At 42.7% G+C, this 23,786-nt stretch overlaps 1 protein-coding gene across 1 annotated transcript; it reads left to right on the forward strand.

The window, feature by feature from the left end:
* Window positions 1–408: 408 nt before the first annotated feature.
* On the forward strand, window positions 409–22,047 carry LOC135515948 (sulfotransferase 4A1-like). The gene is made up of 7 exons (XM_064939831.1): window positions 409–736; window positions 9,251–9,381; window positions 10,813–10,893; window positions 10,981–11,107; window positions 11,373–11,467; window positions 17,355–17,493; window positions 20,724–22,047. The coding sequence occupies exons 1-7, from the start codon at window positions 568–570 to the stop codon at window positions 20,834–20,836; spliced, it is 855 nt and encodes a 284-aa protein (XP_064795903.1). The 5' UTR covers window positions 409–567; the 3' UTR covers window positions 20,837–22,047.
* The last annotated feature ends 1,739 nt before the right edge of the window (window positions 22,048–23,786 follow it).

Genomic DNA, 23,786 nt, shown 5'->3' on the forward strand with positions numbered 1-23,786 from the left:
ATTTGTAGCTATTGTCTCTATCTGTGCATCCCACTCAGTTTTTCTACCCGAAAACTCGCGATACCGTAAAGTGTTGTGTATTCACGCAGAAAAATTCAGGAGACTGATGCGCGGATGGCTTGGCTGCGTTTTGCGGGCGTCGGCTCACTTGACAAAGGTCTACTCGGATTAAACATGGACCATTCCATAGGCGAATAAAGAATGCCATTCACCTATAATTGGAAAACCTAATCTGTTGATTTTTAATTCCAAGAACAACAGCAGGCCTATTGGCATCATCTTCAATGCTTCATGGAGCCTATGCTTGAAAGCATTCCTCTTCCGGCTACAGAGACGAGTGAGCACGCGCGTGCTCCGCAAGAGCGAACTGGTGCTGATGCTGAAGAGGAGGCGCGCACCTCACATGAGCGCATCGCATTACATCACTTTGCTACGACGTGATTGGCTGAAGGTCAATGCGTACTTCGCTCGCGGACTATCACAACCATATATCTCGACTCGCACTCGAGATATTATAGCTCTCAAAATTGATTGCAAATATATTTTCGTTAAGTGCCCGTTTTGAGGATGGCCGAGAGCGAGGCAGACACGCCAAGCACCCCGATTGAGTTTGATAGCAAATACTTCGAGTTTGATGGAGTGCGACTTCCACCCTTCTGCAGAGGAAAGATGGAGGAGATCGCCAACTTCTCCCTCAGAAGTAGCGACATATGGATTGTCACGTATCCCAAGTCAGGTAAACATTATTGGCATGTGTTGATGCTATGCAATACGTTAGTGCAGTACGCTAGATGCAGCATGCTGTAGGCTTGAAAATGCAGGGTCTTAGGTGTAGGTCTATAGTTGCTTAACATTTCTTTCGTCTTATTGTGTCGTGTGTAATAAACGCAAATGTCTCCAGTTGAGTCCTTGTGAGTTTATTATTGCATTGTGTGCTGAGTTTCACTGGCCTATTAGGGAAAGTCGTAAATGTTTACCTCTCTCCAAACATAGCCTGCAGCAGGCTAAATAACTTATCATGGGTACCTTCGAGTTACGTTTAACGCCTGCGCACTTCGCATCAATTCGCTGTTGTCTGTTATCCGAGGATACACAGACAATGTATTGAATTTTTAGGGCTCGGGTTACTGTTTACATCCGTCTCTTCCTGTCTCAACCAGCTTGCTTTGCGCATTGCTGTGTTGGTGCGGACTGGGCAACGCGGTGCTTGAGTGTGACGCACTTGTGTGTTGACAACCTGTGCTGGAGCAGAACTCGCGGCGCGGGTGGGTACTCCAGGTCACGTGACTAGGTGGACGTAAATATCCGTCTTCCCTCGAGTTCATTGTGAGAGTCAAATCTTTCAGAGACATATAGAGCAATTGTTCCTTTAATGTCTCTAATCTGTCCACACAGGATTCCAGCAGTGCCTATATCTGCATCCTCACGAGTAAATTATAATTGCAGGAGAGAGGAGAGAAGAAGAGAGGTGGGAGCAGTCTGGGTTGCTATGCTCCCTAGGCCTAGAAACAGATGCAGGCTGTCAGTCAGTGATCAGTGATGCTGTTCCCTACAATAGTAGCACTGTAAGGCAGTGAATGTTATTTATAATAAGGGTTACATGGATAGATTCAATCCTCTGAAACGCAAATGTCTGGCCCTCCCTCCAGCTAAATATATGACCTAAACCCTCCCTGAATGCTTGGGGGAAAAAAACTGACCCTCCCCTGTACCCAAAATAAGAATCAAAACAAAGTGGATAGCAGAGAACATGTCTACCATTTACCCTCACTTCTTGGACAGACCAGGGTCTTAGATATGCAGTTTTAGAAACTGTCCTTCGTCTTGTAAGCATAAAATGGCAACACAGGCCAGAAGGTTTTGGGTTCGCAGACCACCGTGGACAAGAGTAGGGACGGAAAGATCTCCTTTATATTAAAAGCATTGCATGAATTTATCATTGCATAAAAATAACCTTTTATAAACATTTCATGCAATTCTATGCCATTTTACATATACTGCAGGCCCGAAAGTATGTGAACACCTGCTTATCGACCATCTCATTCCAAAATCATGGGCATTAATATGGAGTTGGTCCTCCCTTTGCTGCTACAACAGTCTCCATTCTTCTGGGAAGGAGGCGGTTTGGAACTCGATAGTGAGTGTAGCAACCGAGGACAGACAAATTTTACACGCTTCAGCACTCAGTGGTCCTGTTCTGTGAACTTGTGTGGCCTACCACTTCACGGCTGAGCCGTTGTTGTGCCTTTCTACTTTTCTACTTCACAATAGCAGCACTCACAGTTGACCAGGGCAGGTCTGGCAGGGCAGAAATTTGATGAACTGACTTGTTGGAAAGGTGGCATCCTATGGTGCCACTTTGAACGTGACTGAGCTCTTCAGTAAGGCCATTCTACTGCCAATGTTTGTCTATGGAGATTGCATGGCTGTTTGCTCAGTTTTATACACCTGTCAGCAACGCTTGTGGCTGAAATAGCCGAATACACTAATTTGAAGGGGTGTCCACATACTTTTGAATATATAGTGTATCTTAGAAATATAACTATGCTCTGTGCTTCTCAGAGCATGCACTTCATAGCCTATAGGCTATGGATCATTTTATTGAGACCACGCTAAATAGCCTATGATGTTGCCTGCCCAGTGGAGAATCAGAGATGAAGGGCAGCATTGGGCACACATCGACAATGACGAGACGGCCTACAGGGAGGAGGTGACTTCTGTTGACTACACAACATGGCGGATATTGTTTGGGTTGTTTTGGTCTCTGAGCGCCCTACTCAGATTATAGCATGGTGTGCTTTTTCCGTAAAGTTTTTTTGAAATATGACACAGCGGTTGCATTAAGGAGAAGTGTGTCTGTAATTCCATGCATAATAGTTGTATCTTTTATCAATGTTTATTATGAGTATTTCTGTAAATTGACGTGGCTCTCTGCAAAATCACTGGATGTTTTGGAACTACTGAACGTAACACGCCAATGTAAACTGAGATTTGTTTTATATAAATATGAACTTTATCGAACAATACATAAATGTATTGTGTAACATGAAGTCCTATGAGTGTCATCTGATGAAGATCATCAAAGGTTAGTGATTCATTTTATCTATATTTCTGCTTTTTGTGACTCCTCTCTTTGGCTGGAAAAATGGCTGTGTTTTTCTGTGACTTGGCTCTGACCTAACAAAATCATTTGGTTTGCTTTCGCTGTAAAGCCTTTTTGAAATCGGACACTATTGTGGGATTAACAAGAAGTGTTTCTAAATTGGTGTAAATTACTTGAATGTTTGAAAAAATTTAATTATGGGATTTCTGTTGTTTTGAATTTGGCGCCCTGCACTTTCACTGGCTGTTGTCATATCGATCCCGTTAGCGGGATCTCAACCCAAAGAAGTTCCTGGCTGATCTCTTAAGATGTTGCTTCAATATATCCGTATAATTTTCCTACCTCATGAAGCCATCTATTTTGAAGTGCACCAGTCCCTCCTGCAACAATGCACCACCACAGAATGATGCTGCCACCCCCGTGCTTAATGGTTGGGATGGTGCTATTCGGCTTGCAAGCCTACCCCTTTTCCTCCAAACATAATGATGGTCATTATGGCCAAATAGTTCTATTTTTGTTTCATCAGACAAGAGGACATTTCTCCAAAAAGCATGATCTTTGTCCCCATGTGCAGTTGCAAACCGTCGTCTGGCTTTTTTATGGCGGTTTTGGAGCAGTGGCTTCTTCCTTGATGAGTGGCCTTTCAGGTTATGTTGATATAGGACTCGTTTTACTGTGGATATAGATACTTTTGTACCTGTTTCCTCCAGCATCTTCACAAGGTCCTTTGCTGTTGTTCTGGGATTGATTTGCACTTTCCGCTCCGAAGTACCTTCATCTCTATGAGACAGAACACATCTCCTTCCTGAGCGGTATGACAGCTACGTGGTCCCATGGTGTTTATACTTGCGTACTATTGTTTTTACAGATGAACATGATACCTTCAGGCGTTTGGAAATTGCTCCCAAGAATGAACCAGACTTGTGGAGGTCTACAATGTTTTTCTGAAGTCTTGGCTGATTTCTTTTGATTTTCCCATGATGTCAAGCAAATAGGCACTGAGTTTGAAGGTAGGCCTAGAAATACATCTACAGAAACACCTCCAATTGACTCAAATGATGTCAGAATCTTCTAAAGCCATGACATCATTTTCTGGAATTTTCCAAGCTGTTAAAAGGCCCAGTCAACCTTGTGTATGTAAACTTCTGACCCACTGGAATTGTGATACAGTGAATTATAAGTGAAATAATCTGTCTGTAAACAATTGTTGGAAAAATGACTTGTGTCCTGCACAAAGTAGATGTCCTAACCGACTTCCCAAAACGTGAGTTTGTTAACAAGAAATTTGTGGAGTGGTTGAAAAATGATTTTTAATGACTCCAACCTAAGTGTATGTACACTTCCGACTTCAACTGTATAACTTTATGAGCTGGATTGCCTGACATTGCAATTTTTTTATTTATTTTTTTGTGCTCGTTGCATATTTAGCTAGCAGCCTCCTTGGAAATTCGCAAATTCTGGTAGAATTCTGGTAGCAGATGCCCAATGGTATGTTTTTACGTTTTTGCCGCCCCCCTTGTGTACTAACTGGTTATACCGTAAATCATGAAATGAGAGAAGGACGGTTTGACGATATGAAAAATAACAGAGTTACACATGGAATAAACAAACAAAGTCAATACAGTAGAAAAAAGTCTATATACCGTGTATGCAAATAAGGTAAGATAATGGAGGTATAGGCCATAGTGGCAAAGTAATTACAATATACCAATTAAACATTAGAGTGAATGATGTGCAGAAGATGAATGCGCAATTCGAGATACTGGGGTGCAAAGGAGAAAGATAAATAAATAAATACAGTATGTGGTTGAGGTAGTTGGATGGGCTATTTACAGGTGGGCTATATACAGGTGCAGTGATCTGTGAGCTGCTCTGACAGCTGGTGCTTAAAGCTAGTGAGGGAGATATGAGTCTCCAGCTTCAGTGATTTTTGCAGTTCGTTCCAGTCATTGGCAGCAGAGAACTGGAAGGAAAGGCAACCAAAGGAGGAATTGGCTTTGGGGGTGACCAGTGAAATATACCTGCTGGAGCGAGTGCTACGGGTGGGTGCTGCTATGGTGACCAGTGCGAGGGCCAAGCGAGGGCCAGCCAACGAGAGCGTACAGGTCGCAATGGTGGGTAGTATATGAGGCTTTGGTGACAAAACGGATGGCACTGTGATAGACTGCATCCATTTGTTGAGTAGTGTTGGAGGCTATTTTGTAAATGACATCGCCGAAGTCGAGGATTAGTAGGATAGTCAGTTTTACGAGGGTATGTTTGGCAGCATGAGTGAAGGAGACTTTGTGCAAAATAGGAAGCCAATTCTAGATTTAATTTTGGATTGGAGATGCTTAATGTGAGTCTGGAAGGAGAGTTTACAGTCTAACCAGACACCTAGGTTTTCGTAGTTGTCCAAATATTGTAAGTCAGAACTGTCCAGAGTAGTGATGCTGGACGGGCGGGCAGGCGCGGGCAGCGATCGGTTGAAGAGCATGCATTTAGTTTTGCTTGAATTAATGAGCAGTTGGAGGCAACGGAAGGAGAGTTGTAATGGCATTGAAGCTCGTCTGGGAATTAGTTAACAAAGTGTCCAAAGAAGGGCCAAAAGTATACAGAATGGTGTCGTCTGCGTAGAGGTGGATCAGAGAATCACCAGCAGCAAGAGCAACATCATTGATGTATACAGAGAAGAGAGTCGGCCCGAAAATTGAACCCTGTGGCATCCCCAATAGAGACTGCTAGAAGTCCAGACAACAGGCCCTCCGATTTGACACACTGAACTCTATCAGAGACGTAATAAGTCGATGAATATGGCTGCACAGTAATGTCTCTTATCGATGGCAGTTATGATATTGTTTGGGACCTTGAGTGTGGCTGAGGTGCACCCATGACCAGCTCTGAAACCAGATTGCTTAGCGGAGAAGGTGCAGTGGGATTCGAAATGGTCGGTAATCTGTTTGTTAACTTGGCTTTCGAAGACCTTAGAAAGGCAGGGTAGGATAGATATAGGTCTGTTGCAGTTTGGGTCTAGAGTGTCTCCCCCTTTGAAGAGGGGGATGATCGCGACAGCTTTCCAATCTTTGGGAATCTCAGACGATACGAAAGAGAGGTTGAACAGGCTCGTAATAGGTGTTGCAACGATTTCGGCAGATATTTTTAGAAAGAGGGGTCGAGATTGTCTAGCCCGGCTGATTTGTAGAGGTCCAGATTTTGCAGCTCTTTCAGAACATCAGTTATCTGAATTTGGGTGAAGGAGAAATGGGGGATGCTTGGGTGAGTTGCTATGGGCCAAGGGCTTAACTTTGTGTTGTTGGGGGGAAGGGGAGAGATCAAATGATTTTGGCTATTCAAATTATGTAATTTCTCATTAAGTTAAGAATATAATTCTGTATCTTAGGGCTAGTGTAATCATGGTTGTGCCTCTTTAACCAGCTCTGAAAGACTGTCGTCTTCTGCCTTTTAAAAGTTCCTAAAGATTTTCATGTTCTTCCTCATGACCTCTTAAGGCCTCACCCTGTCTTGCGAAGAACGTCACTGAACCTACAATTTTGATCCCGTTTAGTACGGCAACGTTATTTTTACAAAAATGAAAATACTGCCCCCTAGTCACAAAAGGTTAAGGCCTCACCCTGTCTTGCGAAGAACGTCACTGAACCTACAATTTTCAGTAGACAACGTCTTGCTTCCTCTTCTTGTCTGGCTACAGCAGTAGATAACTGTGAGTCCACAGGGTTTGATTTTTGTGAACTCTTTTAGCATGAGCTGAAAACTTCTCAATAGTCTTCTTCCAATTTCTAAAGCCTGGTGCTAGCTAAGGTTAGCTAAAATTGCCAAACTAGCATTGCAGCATGCAGTGTAAAACTATACTGCACAAAAATATAAACACAACATGTTAAGTGTTGGTCCCATGTTTCATGAGGTGAAATAAAATATCCCAGAAAAGTTCCATACACACAAAAAGCATATTTCTATCAAATTTCTTGCTCCAATTGGTTTACATCCCTGTTAGCGAGCATTTCTTCTTTGCCAAGGTAATCCATCCACCTGACATGTGTGGCATATCAAGAAGCTGATTAAACAGCATGATCATTACACAGGTGCACATTGTGCTGGGGACAATAAAAGGCAGGGTCTGAGTTTTTGCCAAAGCATGACCTCTTATTAAAAAAAAAAACTTTAAAAAGAGGCACTGTAATGCAGCCAGGGGGAATCTTGAAACCACTTAGCTTGAAATGACAAAACTATGTCAGCTCACTTCTGGATTACAATAAACTTGGGATGTGGTTGGTTTGACTTTGTGCTGGTGCTGATGTCGATAACTTCCATTTGTTCGGTGGCTTTGCCCCTGTCATCTGTGCTCAACTGATCCCTGAATTGTGGCTCAGTCCCCTTCAACAAACATGACAAACAGTGTCTTACTTTCTATTGCCAAAATAGATGGGCCTTTCTATTGCCGAAATATGAATAAACTTAAACAATAATACATCTACAAAGCATGTCTTGTAGGACTACATTTAAATATTTAATTTGTGTGTTCACCATTGTTTCTTCACCACTACACTCCAAATTCTCACCTGATGACATATTCGTCCTCTCCCTGCCTCAACATGGGCAATGCTCTCTCTCTCTCTCTCGCTCTCTCCACTGACTGTCTCTGTCCCCTGCCATGACAACAATATGAAATCAGAATCTAGGCAACAACTGTTTTGTTTTCACACTTGGACTCAGCAAAGAGCACTAGCTACTTTTTCACAAGGTTTAACACAGACTCACTGAGTGCTGCTCATCTGAAACTGCAGTGGAAAATGAAAAGGGGAAGATCCAGATACTGTGCTAGCTTTGGTGCTAGGTTAGCTACCTACCTAGCTAAGGTTAGCTAGCTAAAATAGCCAAACTAGCATTGCAGAATTCGGTATAAAACTATACTGCACAAACATATAAACACAACATGTTTAGTGTTGGTCCCATGTTTCATGAGCTGAAATAAAATATCCCCGAAATGTTCCATACACACAAAAAGCACATTTCTCTCAAATTTTGTGGAGCAATTTGTTTACATCCCTATTGTGAGCATTTCTCCTTTGCCAAGATAATCCATCCACCTGACAGATGTGGCATATCAATAAGCTGATTAAACAGCATGACATTATACAGGAGCACCTTGTCCTGGGGACAATAAAGGGCCACTCAAAAATGTGCAGTTTTGTCTCAGAGCACAATGCAACAGATGTCTCAAGTTTTGAGGGAGCGTGCAATTGACTGCAGGAATGTCCACCAGAGCTGTTGCCACTGAATTTAATGTTAATTTCTCTACAAGAAGATGCCTACAACATAGTTTTAGAGAATTTGGCAGTACGTCAAACCGGCCGCACAACAGCAGACCACGTATAGCGTCGTGTGGGCAAGAGGTTTGCTGATTTGTGAATAGAGTGCCCCATGGCGTCGGTGGGGTTGTGCCATTCATCCGTCCCCATCACCTCATATTTCAGCATGATAATGCACGGCCCCATGTCGCAAGGATATGTACACAATTCCTGGAAGCTGTAAATTTCCCAGTTCGTCAATGGCGTGCATACTCACCAGACATGTTACCTATTGAGCATGTTTGGGATGCTCTAGATCGATGTGTATGACAGCGTGTTCCAGTTCCCGCCAATATCCAGCAACTTAACACAGCCATTGAAGAGGAGTGGGACAACATTCCACAGGCCACAATCCACAGCCTGATCAACTATATGGGATGGAGATGTGTTGCGCTGCATGAGGAAAATGGTGGTCACACCAGATACTGACTGGTTTTCTGATCCACGCCCCTACCTTTTTATAAGGTATCTGTGACCAACAGATGCATATCTGTATTCCCAGTCATGTGAAATAAATAGATTATGTCCTTTATTTCAATTATCAAATTTCCTAATAAGAACTATATCTCAGTAAAATCGTTGAAATTGTTGCATGTTGCATTTATATTTTTGTTCAGTGAAGATCCTTTGGGGTGTGAGGTTGGTAAATGTTTGCTAAACATAGCAAATTCATTGGTGTAATTTTACGTTTAGACAAACGACTACCCATTTACTCATTCCTCTTGATTCTCTTATTCTCTCCTAACCTCGCCTCCCTCTCACCCTCTCTCCCCCTCTCTCTCTCTCCCTCTCCCTCTCTCAGGTACCAGTCTCCTTCAGGAAGTTGTGTATCTGGTGAGTCAGGGAGCGGAACCAGATGAGATTGGTCTGATGAACATCGATGAGCAGCTTCCTGTTCTGGAATACCCTCAGCCTGGCCTAGACATCATACAGGTAGGTCTACAGCACTGAGTATTACTACTGTTCTGGAGTACCCTCAGCCTGGCCTAGACATCATACAGATAGGTCTACAGCACTGAGTATTACTACTGTTCTGGAGTACCCTCAGCCTGGCCTAGACATCATACAGGTAGGCCTACAGCACTGAGTATTACTACTGTTCTGGAGTACCCTCAGCCTGGCCTAGACATCATACAGGTAGGCCTACAGCACTGAGTATTACTACTGTCCTGGTGTACCCTCAGCCTGGCCTAGACATTATACAGATAGGTCTACAGCACTGAGTATTACTACTGTCCTGGTGTACCCTCAGCATGGCCTAGACATTATACAGATAGGCCTACAGCACTGAGTATTACTACTGTCCTGGTGTACCCTCAGCCTGGCCTAGACATTATACAGATAGGTCTACAGCACTGAGTATTACTACTGTTCTGGAATACCCTCAGCCTGGCCTAGACATCATACAGGTAGGCCTACAGCACTGAGTATTACTACTGTTCTGGAGTACCCTCAGCCTGGCCTAAACATCATACAGGTAGGCCTACAGCACTGAGTATTACTACTGTTCTGGAGTACCCTCAGCCTGGCCTAAACATTATACAGGTAGGTCTACAGCACTGCGTATTACTATTGTTCTGGAGTACCCTCAGCCTGGCCTAGACATTATACAGGTAGGCCTACAGCACGGAGTATTACTGCTGTTCTGGAGTACCCTCAGCCTGGCCTAAACATTATACAGGTAGGTCTACAGCACTGCGTATTACTATTGTTCTGGTGTACCCTCAGCCTGGCCTAGACATTATACAGGTAGGCCTACAGCACTGAGTATTACTACTGTTCTGGAGTACCCTCAGCCTGGCCTAGACATTATACAGGTAGGCATACAGCACTGAGTATTACTACTGTTCTGGAGTACCCTCAGCCTGGACTAGACATCATACAGGTAGGTCTACAGCACTGAGTATTACTACTGTTCTGGAGTACCCTCAGCCTGGCCTAGACATTATACAGGTAGGCCTACAGCACTGAGTATTACTACTGTCCTGGAGTACCCTCAGCCTGGCCTAGACATTATACAGGTAGGCCTACAGCACTGAGTATTACTACTGTTCTGGAGTACCCTCAGCCTGGCCTAGACATTATACAGGTAGGCCTACAGCACTGAGTATTACTACTGTTCTGGAGTACCCTCAGCCTGGCCTAGACATTATACAGGTAGGTCTACAGCACTGAGTATTACTACTTCCTGATCCTGAATCACTTCCTTGTAAAACAGACAGGTACAGTTAACCAAAACACTCAGCACACCACATGCAGCACCATATTTCAATGCAAAGCAAGAAATATATTAGGTGTTTTTCTGCTCCTTGTTTTACACCGTCTTCCCAATGTTATGATGACGTTTCCTCTATGTTTTCCCAGGAATTGACGTCTCCTCGTCTGATCAAAAGCCACCTGCCCTACCGCTTCCTGCCTACAGCCATGCACAATGGAGAGTCCAAGGTTAGAGTACACTTCAATTGGTTTGTATAATGTTTGTATAATGTTTCCATGTATTCAATCCTAATTGTCTATGTGGTTCTCCTGTAGGTGATCTACATGGCGAGGAACCCTAAAGATCTTGTGGTGTCTTACTACCAGTTCCACCGCTCCCTCAGAACCATGAGCTACCGCGGAACCTTCCAGGAGTTCTGCAGACGCTTCATGAACGACAAGCGTGAGTGTCAGAGTTCAGGGTTCACCCCCCCCCCCCAGGTGTGCAGAGGGTGTCACTTTTTCATCATGTGTCCTCTGTCTACACTGGACTACTTTCCTTAATGATTATTTATGCAATAAGTAACTGATCAGGCCAGGTTGTGTGACGAGGGAAGAGAAAGCCTAGTCACCTGGGGAAACTCACTAAACTCTCTCCACACACACACACACACACACACACACACACACATATATATCTCCCTCTCCCCTTTTCTTTTGTCTCATAGTGGGATATGGTTCCTGGTTCGAGCACGTGCAGGAGTTCTGGGAGCATCGCATGGACTCAAACGTCCTCTTCCTAAAATATGAAGACATGTACAAGGTAAAAACAAACGCTCTCCCTCCCGCTCTCTCCCCTTTTCTTTTGTCTCATAGTGGGATATGGTTCCTGGTTCGAGCACGTGCAGGAGTTCTGGGAGCATCGCATGGACTCAAACGTCCTCTTCCTAAAATATGAAGACATGTACAAGGTAAAAACAAACGCTTTCCTCCCTAGCTCTCGCTCTCTCCTGTTCCTCCCTAGCTCTCGCTCTCTCCTGTTCCTCCCTAGCTCTCGCTCTCTCCTGTTCCTCCCTAGCTCCTGCTCTCTCCTGTTCCTCCCTAGCTCTCGCTCTCTCCTGTTCCTCCCTACCTCTCACTCTCTCCTGTTCCTTCCTAGCTCTCGCTCTCTCCCTCCATCACTCATCTATATCTACTGTCTACCATATATCTAACTAACACCAAACTTTACCAGAACCCCCAGCCTCTATCCTAGAGGTACAGTGAGTAGTCAGCCGCTAAAACCCACCACAAGATCATTCTGGAAGCCTCTAACAAGCAAAGTTTGGCCCTGCTTTGGGTGGTCCTGCTCTACCCTATCTCAAACCAATGTCACTCTAACTTTACCCATACCATCTAACCCCTATGATAATCGTACCCCCCTCAGAGCTCCGTGGCAACCAGAGTTCCGGTCTGTGGAACATAACTGTAACTGTACTCTCACTGGGGCAGAAGGGGGCCAAATCAATAGTGTTTGCTGTTCCAAAGGTCCCTGCAGGGCTGCATTGCACAGAAACACACACACACACACACACACACACACACACACACACACCTGCCCAGAAACACAGCGTGTTCTTATTAGGAATAATTTGCAAACACAAACATTTATACAGTATATACACGAGCAAGCCTTCCAAGACGTGATCTTATTCACTATCACTCAAAGTGACTATCAGTGTTACAACATAGTTACAGCATTGACACTGTTGGGGGCAAGTAGCTCATGTAGCCTACCTTTCTTCGAAAGCAAACAGGTTACAGTTTCTCTCAATCGCATACAAGCATTTTTTTTTAACATTGTTGTCGACTTCCCAAATAGAGTTCAAAAGAGAGAGAACTCTGTGGCCTTTTGCAAAAGAGTGAATGCGTTTTAGGAAATGTAGTTGCCTCCTCAAAACAGAAATACATCCATCAAAATGACATTATACCGTCAACATTCCAGATTGATTGAAAAAGAACACGACTGCCTGCAAAAAGATAAACGCTTCCATACTTAATTATTGAGTCCCAGCAGACAAAACAGAAAGTTAGTCTGTCTAATAAAAATCCAAGTAGATCAATACATTTGCAATCACTAAAAAGGAAGTACAACTATCCAAAGGTGCAGAATTATGGGCTATTACTCTCCTTTTATGCATATTACACCAAACAATTTCATACACATATATTATTCCTGATAAAAAAATAGAAGAAATAAGCACATTCATCGGTATTATCACAATGCAGTTCCATGTATTCAATACACAGGTTAGTTTGCTCATTGCTATATAGACTTTCCATTGGTGCGCAGAAACACTATTCGCAAGTTTCCTCCGACACATTGGTGCGGCTGGCTTCCAGGTTATGCGAGCAGTGCAGCTTGGCAGGGTCGTGTTTCGGAGGACGCGCGGCTCTCCACCTTCGCCTCTCCCGAGTCCGTAGGAGAGTTGCAGCGATGAGAAAGGACTAACTACCAATTGGATATCACAAAATTGGGGAGAAAAAAAGGGTAAAAATGTTAATTAATAAATGCAAATACAACAGGTGAATACAATGGAGGAACACAACTATGAATGTATAGGCCTCAATCATCACCATTGCAAAGCTCTTTCAAAGTTCACAATGTGGAAGATGATGACTTATGGGTAACCCAACTTCATGCTCTGCATCCCTGCATGTCAACAATATTGTAACAATTAGACAGTCCCCATTTCCTCGATCTTTCCATACACTGTTATTATATTGTACATGGTATGACACTGATGGGCTGATTTTGTCAATGGGTGGGTGTAGCCGGTGCATGGAAGTCAGGCGCAGGAGAGCAGAGATGAGTGGACAAAGCACTTTACTCAGGCAATTATTAAAACAGGACGTAACCGCGTCACAAAAACAAATGCCCAAAGAACAAGTGAGGCAGCACAAGGTACACACAACCAAGTACAAAGTACCGGCTGCCACAAAGCACGGGTACACAACAAAACCCGGGGTACACCAGCCGGAAGCGTTTTGTGCAGTAGTACTTACTGACTGTCAGAAAGAGTGAAAAATAATTGCACACGTTTCTCTTCTGACGAAAACAATGCGTTATATTCTATGACCAAAACTTAACAGTGGCTTTTGTGTTCACTGATGACAAAAGTTGGTCTAAGAAATGCAAGTTAGTAACTAAGGCAAGAACATGATCAGACGTTCTGTAAAGGTATTTGAGCGTTTGATCATTGCTGTTCTGCTGTAGGCACGTTTCAACACAGATCCAAAAATGGCTTGTGCGCAACTGAGATAAACAGTAACATGTATATCAAGGGTATTTGCTGAGCAAGTGTGTTATAAAAGGATAAGAAAACGTCTGTTTCTATAGAAAGAAAAAAGGAACTGTGGTCAAAGTTTATAACCGTCCACATAGGCAGACAGAAATTCAGCCTCTTTATAGCAAGGCAATGAAAGTCCAATGTATAACCGCTAGATAACACATAGAAGGATCTGTACACCTGTCTAGATGACATAATCAGATGTTTGGAGTCAGAGTTCAACCCCCACTCTGTCTGAGATGTCGGGGAGAGTGGAGTGAGTTGAGCCTCTTTTTACATTCAGCATCACTCCGTCAAGGGAGAAATATAGTATTCTTTCTAACAATGACATCTACATAGATTTCAGGATGTTGTGTATCCCTGGAAATAATCAGAATACTTGTAAACATTACAGTTTTGAAAACATAGCTTGTCCAAAAAAAGGGGTCTCTTGGCTCAATTTACCTCATACCCCAGGGTAAGTTGTGCCAACCGAGACCTCTTATTTTGGACAAGCGGAACAGGGTATGTTAAGACGCCTAACAAATGTCTGTACTGAATTAAATATTACCACTACCTTTTTATAACCATGTCTATATTATTTTTCTAAACAAAATTCGACATAATCACTTTTTGTCTTTGAATAATTTGAAGCATATTTTAACACAGACTTAACACCTAACAAACATGTTGTACTTCTTACCACTGTTAACTCATATCCCAGCGATAATGCCTTATATTTTTGTTCAGTTTATTTTGTCAAATGATACATTTTGCGTATGGTTTCCTAGAAACAAGAAAACCATACCCATTTGGCTCAACTTACACCCCCCCCCCCCCCTATAAATACAGCCCTTGTCACAGTGGTGTGACAGTGGTGTCACAGTGGTGTGACTGCGTTGTGTGTGGAATAGAATGTACTGCAACCCGCCTTTTAAGAAGACATTATCAAATTCTAGCTCATAGGTCATTTCAGGGTGATAAGAAGAGATCATTTGGTACAGTCACCTCATAAATGATTGGCACTCTTGATAAAGATGAGCAAAAAAGACTGTATAAAAAAAATAATGCAAATACTGAGCTATATGGTGTACTCCAAAAAAATGTATTATTTTATATTGCTCAGAGAAATAGATTTTGTTTAACAAGTAATTTCTCAAATAAATACGTAGTCGTCAATTATTGGCACCACTAAATATATATTTTATTTTTATTAACATTCAACTTTTTAAATTTAGTCTCAGCTTAAAGCGCAATCAGCAGTAGAATCAATAACAAAGCCGTCTCCCCACCCCTGATTTTGGTAAAAAAGCTGAGGGATGGGGCTGGAGAAATGTCACCACTCTGAAATTCATAGACAAGGCTATGGATGCAAGGACTGACGGTCCATGGTATCAAAATTATATTTTTAATCATGTTTTGGAGCAATATAGTGTTTGTTAAAGATGTATTTGTTTACAAAAAAAATAAAACAAGTTTATATATTGATGTCTGATGGAATACGGCAGTTGAACTAAGCCCATGAGGCATTTCTAAGTTATATTCTTCAATAATCAATGGGTACATACAGTGGGGCAAAAAGTATTTAGTCAGCCACCAATTGTGCAAGTTCTCCCACTTAAAAAGATGAGAGGCCTGTCATTTTCATCATAGTTACACTTCAACTATGACAGACAAAATTAGAAAAAAATCCAGAAAATCACATTGTAGGATTTTTTTATTAATTTATTTGCAAATTATGGTGGAAAATAAGTATTTGGTCACCTACAAACAAGCAAGATTTCTGGCTCTCACAGATCTGTAACTTCTTCTTTAAGAGGCTCCTCTGTCCTCCACTCGTTACCTGTATTAATGGCACCTGTTTGAACTTGTTATAAGTATAAAAGAGACCTGTCCACAACCTCAAACAGTCACACTACAAACTCCACTATGGCCAAGACCAAAGAGCTGTCAAAGGACACCAGAAACAAAATTGTAGACCTGCACCAGGCTGGGAAGACTGAATCTGCAATAGGTAAGCAGTTTGGTTTGAAGAAATCAACTGTGGGAGCAATTATTAGGAAATAGAAGATATACAAGACCACTGATAATCTCCCTCGATCTGGGGCTCCACGCAAGATCTCATATCGTGGGGTCAAAATGATCACAACGGTGAACGGTGAGCAAAAATCCCAGAACTACACGGGGGACCTAGTGAATTACCTGCAGAGAGCTGGGACCAAAGTAACAAAGCCTACCATCAGTAACACACTACGCCGCCAGGGACTCAAATCCTGCAGTGCCAGATGTGTCCCCCTGCTTAAGCCAGTACATGTCCAGGCCCGTCTGAAGTTTGCTAGAGAGCATTTGGATGATCCAGAAGAAGATTGGGAGAATGTCATATGGTCAGATGAAACCAAAATATAACTTTTTGATAAAAACTCAACTCGTCGTGTTTTGAGGACAAAGAATGCTGAGTTGCATCCAAAGAACACCATACCTAATGTGAAGCATGGGGGTGGAAATATCATGCTTTGGGGCTGTTTTTCTGCAAAGGGACCAGGACGACTGATCTGTGTAAAGGAAAGAATGAATGGGGCCATGTATCGTGAGATTTTGAGTGAAAACCTCCTTCCATCAGCAAGGGCATTGAAGATGAAACGTGGCTGGGTCTTTCAGCATGACAATGATCCCAAACACACCGCCCGGGCAACGAAGGAGTGGCTTCGTAAGAAGCATTTCAAGGTCATGGAGTGGCCTAGCCAGTCTCCAGATCTCAACCGCATAGAAAATCTTTGGAGGGAGTTGAAAGTCCGTGTTGCCCAGCAACTGCCCCAAAACATCACTGCTCTAGAGGAGATCTGCATGTAGGAATGGACCAAAATAACAGCAACAGTGAGTGAAAACCTTTGACCTCTGTCATTTCCAACAAAGGGTATATAACAAAGTATTGAGATAAACTTTTGTTATTGACCAAATACTTATTTTCCACCATAATTTGCAAATAAATTCATTAAAAATCCTACAATATGATTTTCTGGATTTCTTTCTTTCATTTTGTCTGTCATAGTTGAAGTGTACCTATGATGAAAATTACAGGCCTCTCTCATATTTTTAAGTGGGAGAACTTGCACAATTGGTGGCTGACTAAATACTTTTTTGCCCCACTGTATAATGGATTCAGAAGTCCAAGAATGGATGTAGCAACTGCTGATTACCCCTTTAAGGAACTGTGTTGTGGCCTTCCATGGCTTCCTGTTTCACTGGGGTGTAAACATGATGTAACATGCATGTAAAATGTCAATAATTTTGGAGGAGACTAAATATAGTTACTATTTTATTTGAATCTCTCTCTCTCTCTCCTCTTCTGCTCTCACCCCTCTCTCTCTCTCCTCTTCTGCTCTCACCCCTCTTTCTCTCCAGGACCTGGGGACGTTGGTGGGGAAGCTGGCGAGGTTCCTGGGTGTCTCGTGTGACAAGGCCCAGCTGGAGACAATGGTGGAGAGCTGCAATCAGCTCATAGAGCAGTGCTGCAACTCAGAGGCCCTCTCCATCTGCAGGGGTGAGACCCTCTCCATCTGCAGGAGGGAGCGAGGGGGGAGGGATGGGGGAGAGAGGGAGGTAGAGAAATAGAGGGGGTAGGGGGAGAAGGAAGGGAGGGAGGGAGAAAGAGGGAGCAAGAGATATGGGGGAGTGGGAGAGTGGGAGAGAGATAGGGAAGGACAGAGGTAGAGAGTGAGGAAGAGAAAGAGAGGGATAGAGGGATAGAGGGAAGGAAGATAAGGAGGAAAGAAAACGGAAGTGAGGGGTAGTCAGTCACTAAAGAAGAGATTTCCAAATATCTCCCGAGTTGAATAAGTAAAGAGATCTGTAAGGTTACTGAAGCATTGCCTGCTTTGTGCTGTAAAGTGAATGGAAGGGGTGAAGGCTGTGTGCCAAGAGGGTCAGTAACCTAACATGTATACTGTATGTCAACTCCTACCTTTACACAGACACACGCACACACACACACACTGTACTTTGTGTACTGTATTTGCTAAACTGATGTGACCAGACTCCCTCTAGCCCCATTCATGGCTTTGCTGCTCGTATCATATACATTGTTTAGGCTACTATTAGACACTCACAAGCCTAGACACAAGCATGCTTGCAGTGCATGACATGGTGTACTCAGATAGAAGAGGGGGAACAGAGAGGGAGAGAGGGAATGACAGAGAGAGAGAGACAAAGAAAGAGGGCATCGGAACGGAGTGTGTGAGCCTCAGCCATACATCAAAATACAGAAACCTGCAATGTGTCCACTGCTGTATGCATACGGATGCACACTCTTCAAAGCATATCGAATTTGTTCATGTGGCTTTATAGCTGTGCTAACCCTGGGGGAGTGTATGTCTCGGCTGGCTGAGGATGAGTCAACCTTGACCAGATTTGTATGTAGTCTATGTAGAACAGTTACATAATAGGTGTTTGTGTGTAGTCTATATCTTTAAGCAATGATCCAGGGCCAGTTTAGTTGTTTGGCTCATAAAGGTGAAGGTTAGCACTGGTTTGCGGAAGGCTGATCCTGGGTCTGTTAGGGGCAGAGAGTAACTAGAGCTTTATTGTAGCAAACCACAGAACATGAATCAGATGTACATACCCCAGCAGTAACATACACTTTCAAAGGAATAGGGAATATCGGACTCTGGACCATTCATTAAGGGCATTTCCATCCACTCCTATTTTTGCTCTGCAACGCCACCCTGTGGTTAAACATAGTAATTACAGCTCAGTGATTTCTGGCACAAGGAGTTGAACCTTACTGTTTAGTTTGGAAATCCATTCACATTTGTTGTACTTTTTCTTGCATTATGATTTGTGAATGTCATTTTAATATAATTATGATTCCATTTTTCATGTTGATTATTGTAGATTTTTGTTATGTTGTTTTGTCTTATGATTTGTTGTCATTCCATTTTTCATGTTGATTATTGTAGATTTTTGTTATGTTGTTTTGTCTTATGATTTGTTGTCAGATTTGTCTTGTTTTCTCCATATTCTGTTTCTTGTAGTGCATGGACCCTAGCCTCTGACCTGGTGCTGGTCTAACACACAGCTCTGAGCTAATAGGGCCATAAACACACATTCCTATACACACTACTGGAGGACAGGTGAGTCCATGTCTGTAGACCTAGGCATACGTACATAGTCCCAAAATGATTGGCACACTTGACAGATGAGCAAAAAAGACTGCATCAAATAAATAATACAAATACTTATATGGTATACTCCAGAAATTGGGGAAATTATTTTATGGTAATAGCATTTTTCAGAGAAAGAGATTTTGTTTTACAAGTAATATTTTTTTCTCTCAAAAAGATAGGGGTCAAAATGATTGGCACCCCTGATTTCAACACATTTCAATACTTCACCTTGTGCGGTTATCGACCCTGAGCCTTTTTCTAAAATGTTTTATGAGATTGGAGGACACATTTGGAGTGATCTTAGACCACAGAGCATTCAGAAAGTATTCAGACCCCTTGACTTTTCCCACATTTTCTTACGTTACAGCCTTATTCTAAACTGTATTAAATCGTTTTCCCCCCCTCATCAGTCTACACACAATACCCCATAATGACAAAGCAAAAACTGAAATATCACAATTACATACGTATTCAGACCATTTGCTCAGTATTTTGTTGAAGCACCTTTGGCAGCGATTACAGCCTCGAGTCTTCTTGGGTATGACGCTACAAGCTTGGCACACCTGTATTTGGGGAGTTTCTCCCATTCTTCTCTGCAGATCCTCTCAAGCTCTGTCAGGTTGGATGGGGAGCGTCGCCGTACAGCTATTTTCAGGTCTCTCCGGAGATGTTCGATCGGGTTCAAGTCCGGGCTCTGGTTGGGCCACTCAAGGACATTCAGAGACTTGTTCCGAAGCCACTCCTGTGTTGTCTTGTGCCTTTTACCGAGGAGTAGCTTCCGTCTGGCCACTCTACCATAAAGGCCTGATTGGTGGAGGGCTGCAGAGATGGTTGTCCTTCTTGAAGTTTCTCCCATCTCTACAGAGGAACTCTAGAGCTCTGTCAGAGTGACCATCGGGTTCTTGTTTCACTTTCCTGACCAAGGCCCGTCTCCCCTGATTGCTCAGTTTGGCTGGACGGCCTGCTCTAGATAGAGTTGGTGGTTCCAAATTTCTTCCATTTAAGAACGATGAAGGCCAATGTGTTCTTGGGGACCTTCAATGCCCCAGATCTGTGCCTCGACACAATCCTGTCTCGGAGATCTGTGGACATCATGGCTTGGTTTTTGCTCTGACATGTACTGTCAACTGTGGGACCTTATATAGATTCTACACCTGTTGTTCACCAAGCGTGTGACAAATGACATTTAATTTTTTGATTTGATTTGATTACCTGCCTCAAAATATGCTGTTGTATCTTTGACGTTATGGGGCTATTTTGCTCAATATAACTTGTTGAACAAAATCTCTTTCTCTGAGCAATTGTATTAGTATAAAATAATATAATTTCCCACACAAAAATATCCATACAATATAGTTCCGTATTTGTGTTATTTATTTCATACGGTCTTTTTTGCTCATCTCTATGGAGGGTGATTTATGGACCTCACTGTACACGGTTGGGAGCCATAAGGAAGCATAGATTGCCTACGAGCTGATCAATACGCAATAAAGAATGTTTCAAAATGATAACATTCATATCGACTACTGACCACTCCTCTTGGTCATTCGTCTCATTCATAGCTAAAAACCGAAGTGATGTATGGTCATGTGACTCTTTCTTCTGTCAGGTCGCGTGGGACTGTGGCAGGACATCTTCACCGTGTCGATGAACGACAAGTTTGACGCGGTGTATAGACAGAAGATGGGCAAGTCTGACCTGACCTTTGACTTCGGCCTGTGAGGACCGGACCGACTGACCACAACGACACGAACACGGACTTACACTCCTCCTCCTGCTGCCTAAACACCGTACACTCCTCTGCCTCTCTTCATCACTCAATAAATCAATCAATCAATCAATGAATCAAACAATCACGTTTTGGATATACTGTATAACGCTGTATGAATGCTATGGTGGGGAATCATAAGTCCAGCCCAGAGTCAAGTATAGAGACCCCCCATGACTGCCCTTTGATACAGAGCAAGTGTTCCATTTTGGCTGTATCCAGGTCAGTTCCTATTTGACCCTTAGCCCTTCATTTTAGCACACGTTTTTCACTTTCAGTACATTACATAGCTTGTTTGTTACAAAAAGGCTTTCAATGGGCATTAGCTTAATCAGCACTAGACTTTTTGTATCAACCTTTCTTGCCGAGGTGAATGGTGAATGTGTGTGTGTGTGTACATGCTCGTGTGTGAGCAAAATCACAAAAATTACACATCACAACTGCCTTTTATATCAGTTCTGTTTGTTTATGCTGCTAAAGTGATGCCTTTCTCTGTCCTCAGACCCATAGCCACCTATAGAGTTACTGTACCACCCTGAAACAACAGAGTACCCCTCCATGTTACCAGCATTCTCTGTGTGCTCTCCCCCAAGTACAGGTAGCCCCTTTTCTCTTCCATTGCTTGCATCTCTTTCTCTCCTCCACCTCCTCCCTGCTGTAAATGCCCCCAGAGAGACCCAGTAGACCCCCCAACCCCCATCCCCTCTGCTCTGCTGGACACTTGTGAATGTCTTCATTGATGTGGATGTAACAACCTCAACCCCTCCCACAGGCTCAGTTCTGTGCTTAGGACATCCCTCTTTTATTCTCTCTCTCTCTGTTTCTCTCACTCTGTATCTCTCTCTCTCTCTCTGTTTCTCTCACTCTGTCTGTATCTCTCTATCGATTCAATTCAATTGGCTTTAGATACATGTGTTTACATTGCCAAAGCAAGTGGAATAGACAATAAACCAAAAGGGAAATAAACTCTCTTGTCAGCTTTTTCTCTCATTCTCTCTGTTTACGACCGTTGGCAATCCTGCTGCAGCCCATCTCTACAAGGGTAATGGTGTGTACTTTTGTTTGGTTTTTATATGCCTGTAGGGTTGTCCTAACCTGGGCATAATGCATTGTACTTTACATGCTTGCTTGCTGGTTTATTAATAAAGTTATGTCTTCAGGACAATTGTGTTGTGTGTGATGTCTTCAATGCACTTGCATTACTAGCTAGCAATTTTGAGTCAAGGTATAAATGTTGGTACTTCCGTTGACAACCTCCCTCTGCCCAAGCCATGTGGTTCCCTCTCAACTGTTGCACACTCAAAACGCACACCTCTGGTTGAAGCTCGTAGTCCACACCTACTATTATCATATGCTGTAGCTGTTTTATTTGACTATTGATCGTTTTGCTTTTTCAAGCGCTTTGAGATTATTTATTTTTTTACGAAAAGCTCTATAGAAATTGAATATATTATTGTTATTTGTATTATTACTTCAGTAAGCTATAAGTTAACACTAGGTCTAACAACTCTAGACATCGACAGTATCACCATAGTCCTTATCACTAACCACTCGATGGGGCGTGTTTACTGTTGAGTGAGGGTCTACTAATCTGGATGAAGAATATTTAGCTTGAAGTAGGCAAAGGCATGATGGGAATTCCTGAGATAACTTCTATCCAACCATAAACAATATCGGGAGGAGTCTGGAACTATAGAACGGTGCCGATATATCTATATGACAACCACAGCGCGTTCTCTGCGTTCTCCTGCGCTTTTACGAAGCTCTCCAAAGAAACCGCGGGAAAACTCAGGTCAGATTTAGAGAGCAACAATTTCAATCGATCCAGAGGTACATGACAAAGAAAGAGGGTAACTATAACACTCAATCAGCAACCACATTAGTTGTCCTCATGCTACATGATAGAATGAAAAGGACAAATAATATTGCAACAATTCGGAATAATCTAAATTTAGCACTAACTTCAGAGGAATAGTTTTAATTTAATTGTAGCAGGCTATATTTCTTCCTGCCCTTTTTCATTGGTGCTTTTTTAATTGCAGCTTTACATTAATCAAGCGAAGTCAAATAAAACATTTAGAAGAAACAAGCATTTAAATTGGAGCGATCACAGAAACTAATTTAGATATGTCTAAATTACAAACGGTACTTCCCATTCAAGTGAAAATTCATAAATTAATTTGCGACATAATTTGCATAAAACAACAAACATTTTAGTAAACATTTACCCTTTTAATAATCTAAGCAGGAGGCAAATATGTAAATGTTGTGATGAACCTTGGGGCGTCTTCAAAGTTTATGCTAATTATGAAAAGGTTAATTTGAAGTAAAATAATAATAGCCTTTTATGTTTAAATTCTGCTCTCATCCCGACGAAAAATGTTTCCTATTGCTGTTGCTTTGATTGACTGAGACAAGTTGGCAACCATCTCCTCTACATGGTGCGTGTCTGATATCTAAACACACAATTCAAATAGAATAGTAGCCTAGAGTTGATTTATGATGTGTTTGCGTTGGGAAGAGCAAGACACTGTAAACAATACTCATGTGATGCAGGAACAGAACAAACACCCTGCTCTCATGAACTATTTCACCTGTCTCTCACACACACACGCACACACGCACACACACACACACACACACATATCAGAAACTCTCCAGCGAGTAATGTATGCATCACACCTTTGATTTACCACCCTTCTCTCTCCCATGTCCCCACAGCTCCACCGGAGGCAGAAGGTATGAGACAGACAGCCCCTGTGGTGCCCCTCGACCTCAGTCTGGGGGACCTGACCCTCATGCCCCGAGGACTGGTCATCAACCCGCACCAGTGACAATAGGATTTGGCAAGACAGCACAAACAGATCTGTGACCTGTGGGGTATACTACAAAACAGGTTCAATG

This window comes from Oncorhynchus masou, chromosome 27 (assembly GCF_036934945.1).
Source record: "Oncorhynchus masou masou isolate Uvic2021 chromosome 27, UVic_Omas_1.1, whole genome shotgun sequence".
NCBI lineage: Eukaryota > Metazoa > Chordata > Actinopteri > Salmoniformes > Salmonidae > Oncorhynchus > Oncorhynchus masou.

Bases quoted from the DNA above. Each gene is read 5' to 3' on its own strand.
- LOC135515948 (XM_064939831.1), top strand. From the start codon at position 568: ATGGCCGAGAGCGAGGCAGACACGCCAAGCACCCCGATTGAGTTTGAT. The intron at 10,894-10,980 runs GTTAGAGTACAC...GTTCTCCTGTAG, and splicing joins TGCACAATGGAGAGTCCAAG to GTGATCTACATGGCGAGGAA. The intron at 11,468-17,354 runs GTAAAAACAAAC...CTTTCTCTCCAG, and splicing joins AATATGAAGACATGTACAAG to GACCTGGGGACGTTGGTGGG.